The sequence below is a fragment of the Perognathus longimembris genome, chromosome 17 (genome assembly GCF_023159225.1).
Source record: "Perognathus longimembris pacificus isolate PPM17 chromosome 17, ASM2315922v1, whole genome shotgun sequence".
Taxonomy (NCBI): Eukaryota; Metazoa; Chordata; class Mammalia; order Rodentia; family Heteromyidae; genus Perognathus; species Perognathus longimembris.
Genome location: NC_063177.1, coordinates 34,224,166 through 34,233,932, shown reverse-complemented (window position 1 = coordinate 34,233,932; position 9,767 = coordinate 34,224,166). Strand labels below are relative to the sequence as shown.

Here is a 9,767-nt window from a genome sequence, read left to right as displayed (position 1 = left end):
GTGTTGTGTATGCGCTGCGTTGTGGTCGCCTGTGAAGTGTGTGCTGAGGCTTTTGTGGGAGTCGGGGGTCTGTGTGTTTGTGGCGCGCGTGTGTTATGTGTTATGCTATGGGAGCCCGCACGCACACGCGTGTCGTCGCCGCGGGTTAGACGCTCCTTTCCAGCGCCCGCCACATCTTAGTTCTGGTTTTCATCCCCTGTCTGGCAATTAAGAGGTGGGCGGAACACCCTCATTTCCGTGCCCACCTCTGAAGCTTCAAGATCCGGGCTGAGTTGCCTCCGTTCCGTTCCGGGCAGGGCGAATTCGCAGCAGCCGGGTTGGCCTCAGCGCCTCCCACGAGATGCCCCGGAGCCTAGCGCGCGCTCCGTGGGTCGGTCCACCGCGCTCCCGTGCGGGGCCACTCAATTGAATGCGCTGGATCGTAAGCTGGGGTAGGCAGCGGGAGCGGGGGGGGGGGTGGAAATCCTGCCACCCCAGCCCCCGTTAAACCCAGTGTCAAGGCACCCCCACTCCGGAGCTATATCCCGTCCCATTGCTCCGCGCACATCGGTGCCGCGTGGCTTCTTTGCAGCCCAGGGCGCCCCCAACGCACCGCCAAACCCGTGTGATTTGGGGTAACCGTTTCCTTGTTTTGGAGACGTGATATAGTCAAATGTGTTCCTAGTTCTGCTTTTACCGTGTTTGTAAATATTCGCGTAAACGTCCGTGCCAATAAAAAAGAAATAGGCTTTTGTTGTGGTGGTGGTTGTTCTGGAATCGAGGCTGAAATTGGGAAGTGAAGCAATCAAGTCGCTGAGGGTGAGCAGAAGATCCCCGTGGAAGTCCACCGGCAAGCAGTGCCGGGGCCTGGTGGCCCTGCCTCTTCCACCCACCCCCTTCCCCCAGCTCCCCTGCATTGTCCTAGGGTTGTTGGGATGGGATCACGGGACGAGAGCGCGGCGCACCGCGGGGCTTGCGGTGGCCTGGGCGAGCAGCGGGGTCGCCCCCACATGCGCCAGCACGGGTTGCATGTTCCAGCAGAATGAGGAAAAAGAGATAGCTGTTCCAAATTTCAGGCACGCTCAAAGCAGTCTGGGGGTACGGAGGTTTCTAAAGAACGCGACTTCCCCAGGCCTCACGGAGAGCTGGGGTTTTATTCACAGCATAAAGGAAGGAGCAGAGGAGGGCTGGGGCGACGATTTAATTCCCTACCCTTACAAAACTGGATTCTTCAATATTCACTACTTTTTTAAAAAAAAATTGCAAAAAGAAAGAAAAGCGCCGCCAACTCGAATTTAAAAAAAATCGGAGAACAGACAAAACAAAACTAAAATTCTGTTTGGGGTTGGTGAGGAGGATGGCGAATAATCCCGGAACCAGGGTCCCTTAGAATTTGGGTCACAGTGCAGATCCAGGCAGGTGCGGAGTTTGTTTGTCCCGGGTTACAGACTTCCACTCCCGACTCCAGCGCACAAGCCATTCGGCTCGCGAGTGTGCATTCCGCATCGGGCAGAACCCCACAACTGCACCAAGAAGCCCGCATCCCATCCCATTTCGCTTTGGGATGCCCATGATGTACTGCTGGTTTGGGTGGCAATCCTACAAGAAGAAAGGATAGACCGCGAAATAACTTCAAGCAAGGAAAAAAATCCCAAGCGGTGGGTCCTTACCCCATCTGGAGTTTGCTGGTTGACCAGCAAAGAGTCCACTCTTAAACAACGTTGATCAGATTCAGTTGCCCAGCCAGTACAATTCCCAGGGGCCCCTACCGGGGGCTTCATTACCCACCCGCCTGGGGTCTGGATCTCCACGCTGGGGCCCCCTAGGGTGCTGGCTTCCCCAAGTAGGTCCCTTTTTCAAAGGCAGATCTACATAAGAAAAGCGAGGGGGAGCCACGAGGAGCTTCAGTGAGCTATCAGGGCTGAAGTACTGAACAAGAACATTTTGATTTCCCTGCCAGTCTCTCTTCCTCCTTTTCCAATCCCATCCCCATTTTTTTCCTAATGCTTTTTGTTGTTATTGTTTGGATTTGAGGCTTTGTTAAAGTCATCACCACAGAGTGAACAACAGAGGCTTGGTCTCTGAGGCAAGCTCCCTCCTGTTATAACTGATAGTCTCTAGCAGAGATGGCTGACTTGCTAGCCTCTCAGAGGGGCTCTGGATGGAAACTCAGGACCCTCGGAAGGCCACACAATTACTGCCCTTCCTTGCTTGTTTGTCCATCATGTCCACCTTTCTTGAGGTTGTCTTGTTAAAGTGAATCTGCAACTAAAGGAAACCCCCAGGTTTTTGAGCCAGTTGCCAAAAATCCCTTACACTTTGAAGTGTAGGAAGAGGGAGACAAAAAGAGCCAAGTGCTGGAGAGAGAGATTTCCTTCTCCACTTCACCTACTATGCCAACCTCAGAACCTCACAATAGCACCCTCCCTCCATAGGAACAAAATGGTGCTAATAACAGCACCTACTTCATGTGCTTTCAGGAAAGATGCAGAGTGCAACGGTTGTGTGAGTGATGCATGCCAAAGGGCAGCGATCTGTTTTCTGTTGCTGCACCGGGATACGAATCCTACAGCAGTTCAAATAAGTCTCCTAAACACTTAGATGAGTTCAGGAGATGCATTCATGACTGAACACCTAGCTGTGGAGAATGCCCAAAGCCAACACTTGTACTTCCTTGCTAGGTCCAGCAGAGAAAGGAGGAAGTATGGAAGTATCCTTCACTAGTCTTTCCATTCTACCTCAAAAGCATCTCTGCTGTGAAACCTTCTCAGACAGCCAAGCCTGCCTCCAAGCTCTCTCCTGTGCTCCATGTCACCTAATATGCCAGCCTCAGAACCCCACCAGGGTAGCCCTTCTCTAGAGGAACAAGATGGTTCTAGAAAGGAAGGCTTGAAAAGGAACATCTTCAAATTCATGTCCCTAGCTCTCAGGAGATGGCTACATAGCTGGAGCATGGGGGGAAGTGGTCCTGCATCCCACATGGAAGTATAATGTCACCACTGACTGAGCAAAACCTTTCACTCAGTCAAAGGAAAGGGGAGTAGGTTCATCAGCCATCAAGAGAAGGAGGCTCTCCTAGAGACCCTTTAAGAGCACCAAGGCTTCGAGTACAGAACTCTGCCAAGGCCTAGAAAAGTATTTTCCTGGAGACATTAATTTTTGTTTATTCCAGAGGCAGGAAAAGAGGGGGGAGTAGTATAATTTGAAGTTGATCTCTTTCCCGTCCTGCTGGTAACCTGACTATGGGCTTCCACCACCTCATAGACCTTAAGATTTTTCTCTCTCATAGAAGGCCTGATCACCACCCAGTAAGTTGGGTTCTCTTCCTCTTTCAGGTTTTCCTCTTTCTCTGATAGCTGTCCTGTCCTAGTCCCCCAAGGCTACTGTCTTGTAATGTATATGTATCAACATGAAGATGCCTGCCAAATTGCATATAATGGGAAAAGGAGTATAATTTTGTCAGGAGAATCTGTGAGGAATCAGACTGCTCTCCCCTAGCAGGAAGCGGCTTGAATGTCTTTCACAGGATAGGTGCATGTGCATAAATGCTTGGATGTTCTGTATTTTTGAGTATGTAGACCAACTGATTTGCTTGTGTAAAATACTTGTCTGTGTATCACTTGTCTGTGATATATTTGCTTTTTTTTCAAGGACTTGCTCTTCATCTTTGGGTTACATCACTGCCTGAATTCTGTTTGCAGATCCAGAAAATCTTTTCATGGAGGAATGCTAGTGTGAACACGTGTGCAGACACTTGTGTATTGATATGAGAAGACATGTGGTGTTTGAGTGGAGTCCTTGTGCATTTGTGCGCATGTGGCAACTGATGCTTGTCTACAGAGACACGTGTCCATTGGGCCTTCGGTAGCTCAGTTTAGAGGAGGCAAGTCCGGCACAGCCAGGGAGACTTCCCCTGCCATAGTTCCCATGCCCTCCTCCCAGGAGCCAACAAGCTAAACTCATCCCCACTCCCAGATTTTGTCCCAATTCATACAAGGCTACATAGCTTCACGCGGCGCCAGGAAAGGCGGGGCGCAGCACAGGCAAATCCCAGACAGCAGATCCCTCCCGCACCCTCGGGGGCCTGCCGTGTCGCAACCGAGCCAGGGCCCCCGCCGGAAGCGGAAGCGGGCGGGGGAGGGGGCAGTGAGGCGCGGTGGCTGCGGTCGCAGCGTGCCAGGCTGAGGGCGCCCCGCGGGGGCGTGCGCGCCGCGCGCGTGCGGGGCAGGCCGGGCGCCAGGCGGCACCCTCCCGGTCCCGGCGTCTGTTTACCAACAAACTGCCAGGGCTCAGCAGCGACGCATTCCGACGCGCTGAATAAGCCGCTGGCGCAGGCGGGTCTGCTCCGGATTCTCGAGCCGGGAGATGCAGGGGTGGGGGATGGAGGAAGCCGTGCAGACCCCGGAGAGATGGAGAGCGCGAACCCCTGCGCAGCCCTCCACGCGCCTCGGGCGACCCACCAACTCCCCAGCACTTCGGACATTATTCCCGACGCTCTCTGACATACCAATCACCTTGCAGCTTGGCACCCCTTACCGAGAAGACCCCGAGATAGGTGGTCCTGGAGGTAGCCCACCGCACCCCTCCCATCTCCCAGGGCAGGCTACCCCGCGAGGGGCGGGCGCCGGCTCCAGGCCTCCGTGAGGTCACCACGTGTGGTAGCCAATCGCGAACCTAAGTGGGAGTGGCCCCCATCGGATCCGGGGAGCCGAACCCCTTGAACTGAAGGAGGGGAACTTCAAGGGCCTAGGGGGGAGGGGAAAAGCCATGGGGGCACCCCCAGGAACCCCGTTCCAGCGTGTGTACTCTCCTCTGGAAGAGGCTCAGAGATCCTTTTCCTGGGATCTTAAGTGGGGGGCAGCTGGCTGCGGGGATTCGTCCGCCCCAACACTGGAGGCTGGGGAAGAGAGAGTTGGCAGACAGACAGCGTCCTGGGTCATGACCTAAGCCCTTTGGCCCCAGCCTCGGCCACAATGACCTCTTTGCCCTGCCCCCTCCCTGGCGAGGATGCCTCCAAAGTTGACTTCCCGGACCTCGCCCCCGTCCCGTCGGTAGTGGCTGCCTACCCGCTTAGCATGTCACCCACAACCGCAGCCTTCCCTGATTTGTCCTTCTCCCGGCCATATGGCCACCTTCTGTCCTACTCCTACACCGCACCGGCGACCTCTGGAGATTCTTACCTGTCCTACCAGCAACCTGGGGCGCCAAACCAGCCCTTCCATGGCCCCGCAGAACATCCACAGGAACCTGAGGCTGGTAAGTCTGGCGGCAGCAGCTCTTCACACTTCTGGGGTCCGGCTCCCATGCTCCTCTAAACTTCACCCTCGCCTAATTGCAAGCAGCTAACGGGATTCAAACCTTACTCAGATTCTTTGGGATCCGGGGGAGGGGAAGGCAAAGGGATGGGTGGGAAGCATCTTGATTGGGGGAGGGGGGAGCAGAAGGGGGGCTGAGGGGAGAATTGATCCTGGTCTCAAAACCTACCAGGTTTTGATTTGCCATTGTGTGAAGTCAGGCGCAAGGGCTCCTTTCCCCACCCCCAGAGCTGCCGAGTGATGTGAAGCTAAGGTTAACTGCTTCAATCCAGATGTGAGGTGGGGGCCTAGCCCCTTCCTCAGGATTCTCCCCAACCTGTACTCCCCTCCCCTTGTGGCCTTTCTTGTTGGGGAAAGCAGTACTGCTAAACACAAGTCTGTTCTCAGCTGGAGAGCTATAGACATCTAGGCGGGGCACTTTCCTCTCTCTTCCTGGGCCCCACCCCCTTTCCCCAGATTGTGTCTGACCTTGACTGGAAGCAGGCCTAGAAAAATCTGGGTTTAGTACCCCACCACCCATTGTTCAAAGAGCTGAGCCACAAGTTGACTGGACAGGCAACAGGATGGTAGCCATCCCTGCCATCTCCACCTTTGATGTTAACGTAACTTAGGCCCCAGTTCCTGCTGTCTGGACCAATTTTGAGCTCCTGAGAAAGTGCTGTCTGGAAAGTTTCAATGAAGCCAAGAAACTAACAGGGCTTCTCCAGTCCCAATTTGCACAGTTGAGCTGACATATTGGCCCCCATAGTACTAGTGCCCTCTATATAGACCCAGAATGAATGCCAGCCCCCCCATTGTCTTGGGTACAGTCTCATCCTAGGTTATACATCTAACAAGTGACTTTACTGCAGTCAACCCAGAACTAAGACAACTCCCTTCCATCTCCTGTTGCTCCGACATGAACCCAAGAACTATTAGAATCTGAAGTGACCTTAGCATTTGAGAGCTCAACTTCCTCGATTTACTGATGAGCAAACTGAGGCAAAAAGAAAGAGTTCTCATGGATCAAAGACACTGCCAGGTTTCGAGGCCCCTGGGTGTAGGCAAAGTCACTTTCACTGTGTGGGGTCAGGAAAGAATACTTTAAGGCTAAGTTATCTGTGTCCTGTGGCAGATTTGAGGGTACCTCTCTCAGGATGCTGAGTCTGTGAGAGGAGGGACAGCTGGGAAAGGGGGTCCTTTTACAAAGGAACGCCCTGGACTCTTTCCTTAAAGATATGTTAATATGATGTGTGCATGCACTCCTAGGGGCAGTGTGCTGGGGAGTATGAGGCTAGCCTGACCTTACCCTAGGGAAAATTGCCCACTGTGCTAACTTGTCTGTTCTGTCTCCCACATTCCTTGCCTTCCCTTTCTCTGAAGACGGCAGAGTGAAGAGTTCCATTCCTTTAGACTTTACCCGGATTCAACGAAAAGCCTCTTACCACTCTCCAGGCAAACACAGGAATGTCTTTAAACTAGATTTAGTAGCTTTTCTCTATAGGAACCCAGCACTCAGACCGCTCCAGAGTGAATGGTTGCAGTGTGAATGATTGAGATGGGGGGTTCTCCTTTTGCCTCCACTGTCTGTCCATCTTCCCAGATCCCAGAGGTTTGGTTAGGGGGAAAAAATCCTCCAGGGAGGCCCTGGGGCTCCATTATCCAGACCGGGGGCAAATCCAGTTGTGACTTGTTACAGCTGGGGTGGAAATGGCAGCTGTCCCGGAAGGAACTTGGGGGGGGGGGGTGGTTCTGCTCTGAAAGTCTAAGAGTTCAGCATCAGAGGCTATTTTCGCGCTCTCTGCATCCCGGCCCCCATAGTCCAAGCAGCCAGAAAGGCGCGGGTGGTCGCTGGGTTGCCAGCCCCGGGCTGAGAGCAGGGGAGGCCTGACAGGCGCGGGCGGAAGCGGAAACCCAATGGTTTTTCTGGGAATTTGGCTGCGGCAGGGGTCGAGTGTGTGAGTGTGTGTGTGTGTGTGTGTGTGTAGCCCTTAGCGCCTGGGGCCGCTGGTGAACGGTGCGGGGGAGGTGAAGGCAACTAGAGACCCCGACAGGCCCGACCAGTCTAGAGCAGGGACTCTGACTTGTGGGGGGTGAGCCCAGCCAAGGGAGTGGGGTACCGGGCAAGGGTGGACGGAAGGCAGCCTGAGCCCTGGGGACACACGCTTTTTCGGCTGGGGTCCTCAGGCTAGATCTGCGCAAATGCCGATTGCCGTCCTAAGCCTTAAGGCATTTCGTCGGCTTCGTTCATCTTCCGGCTCCTTTAGCCTCAGGCCCTCTCCGGTGTCCTTGCCGGGAAAACTAAGCGGGATCCCCCCCACCACCTCCCTGGCCCCTGCACCGAAGTCTAGGGTCCAACGGCAAGGAGGCCGGAATTGCTGTAGAACCAGGGGGACTGGAGGGGTTCCATCTCCCAGTGCGGCGCCCTGCGCGTTCCGGAGCCGGCAGCCCTGGTGACCTTCGCGGCCCCACGCCGCGCTCTGGGATGCGGGATCTTCCCCACCACGCGAGGATCCGGATCCCTTGGTTCGTGCGGCCCACTGGAGAATAAGGCTGCCTTTCCCCTTAACCTGGCTTCTGAGGCCCCTAAAAAAATAAAGTTTCCTCTCCACCCTGGGCGGGGAGAGGTGGTCGCTTTCCCCGCAGGGTGCGCCTCGGGAGAGGGGAGGTCCGTTACCGTCCGGGAAGCGAGCGCCAACCCCGAGGGCCCTTCTCGCTCGGGCGCTGGCACTGGAGGCCGGGTCAGCCGGACCCCTAGCACTCTTCCTCTTTCGGCAGCCGCAAGCGCGGCTGCCACGCAGACACTATCTCCTCTGTCCGCCCCCCACCCCACCCCCTCACCAGCATAGCTTTCGAGTTCCCCCAAGCCTGGAATGCCCTTCCTCGGTCTTCTCAGTCCTCCACCGAGCCTTTAGCCCAGCCCCCCTCCCCCCAGCGGGCGCCACCGAGGCTGAACTCCGACCTTCCACCCACCTTAGGCGCCTGGCGGGTCCCCAGCTCTGACCCCCGACCCTTTTGTCATTCACAACCTATGAATGTGAGCTCCTGGTGGGCAAGAACCCTGCCTTGACTCACCTAGAAAAAGCAGGAGATGGGCAGTGGGGGAGGTGGAGGCTCATGGTGGTTGATGTACTTTTTGTTAGTCTTCTGAGGACAAGCAGTCGAGGTGCAAATGCGCCTATGAAAATGCCTGACCTCTCCAGTCCTTCCCCTCTTGTGCTGTGTCCCAGGATGTGAGAAGGCGCAGCTGTCCCTGGAGCCCTCAGAACAGTATCCGCAGACCTTCATCCGGAAGCAGCGCAAGCCAAGGACCATCTATTCAAGCCTTCAGCTGCAACACCTCAACCAGCGCTTCCAGCACACTCAGTACCTGGCACTGCCCGAGAGAGCCCAGCTGGCAGCACAGCTCGGCCTCACCCAGACCCAGGTGAGGCAAGTTCATTCTGCAGAGCTTCTCAACCTCTGCTCTGCTCTTGAAGATGAGCTGCTCCAAACAGCTGAATCTCTCTCCACCTCCTCAAAAACAAACAAAAAAACCCCACTAAACTCCTCCACACATACTCCTAATCTTTCCTTCTGTCCTCCCCCCCCCCCAGGTAAAGATCTGGTTCCAGAACAAACGCTCTAAATATAAGAAGCTCCTGAAGCAGAACTCTGGGGAGCAAGAAGGGGACTTCCCTGGGAGACCCCCCTCCCTGTCTCCATGCTCCCCACCCCTTCCATCTCTCTGGGATCTCCCCAAGACAGGCACCCTGCCTACCAGTGGCTATGGCAACGGCTTTGGAGCCTGGTATCAGCATCTCTCCCCAGATGTGCTGGCTCCACCTCAGATGATGTGAGTCTGAGGAAGGGCGAGTCAGGCCCTAGCCCTCCTGCCAAGCCCAGCAACCACCACACCTGCACCCCTTCTGGGAAGGAGAGGAGACCAGTTCCAGATGCTTTTTCTCAGGATGAAGAGCTAGAGGAGGAAAGGGGATGGTGGAGTCCTTTCCCCCTGACTCAGACAACTAAAGGAAGGGCTTCAGCCTTCACCACTGCTCCACCTACCATGGGCTGGGTGCATGCTCTCCACTGGACAGAGGGCTTTGGTTCCAGTTTTGACTCCCCCAGGACCCATAGGCTTGCTCACTCCCCTTCTCCCTGGAAAAGACCCCACCACAGCCTGGGGTCAAAACTAGGAGGAAACATTTGGGTCTAGTTTTTGGATCTTGGTCTGTTCATTTGTGAGAAAAAGCAGAAATGGACACCTGGAATCTTCACAGTTGGCCTCCATCAGGTTTGAGTCAGCCACAGGTATTTTTTTTTCTGGTGGTCAGCCCATTACTTCTATAACTAAGTGTGTAATTCAGTGTATACCAAGTGCTTAGCATGCATGAGGTCCCTGTGTTCTATTCCCAACACCAAACCAACTAAAACTGTGGAACAGTGAAGCTTGTTGGCCCATGGGCAATGAATGTTCATCTCCTTTTTAAATTTTTTTTTGCCAGTCCTGGA

At 54.9% G+C, this 9,767-nt stretch overlaps 1 protein-coding gene across 1 annotated transcript; it reads left to right on the top strand.

Moving 5' to 3' along the window:
- Window positions 1–4,952: 4,952 nt before the first annotated feature.
- Window positions 4,953–9,112, top strand: Dlx4 (distal-less homeobox 4). The gene is made up of 3 exons (XM_048366998.1): window positions 4,953–5,235; window positions 8,504–8,700; window positions 8,870–9,112. Exons 1-3 carry the CDS (start codon window positions 4,953–4,955, stop codon window positions 9,110–9,112), a joined length of 723 nt encoding a protein of 240 aa, XP_048222955.1.
- Window positions 9,113–9,767: the final 655 nt, after the last annotated feature.

Coding starts and splice junctions, on each gene's coding strand:
- Dlx4 (XM_048366998.1), top strand. CDS start 4,953: ATGACCTCTTTGCCCTGCCCCCTCCCTGGCGAGGATGCCTCCAAAGTT. Junction 5,236..8,503: donor TCCACAGGAACCTGAGGCTG/GTAAGTCTGGCG, acceptor GCTGTGTCCCAG/GATGTGAGAAGGCGCAGCTG. Junction 8,701..8,869: donor TCGGCCTCACCCAGACCCAG/GTGAGGCAAGTT, acceptor CCCCCCCCCCAG/GTAAAGATCTGGTTCCAGAA.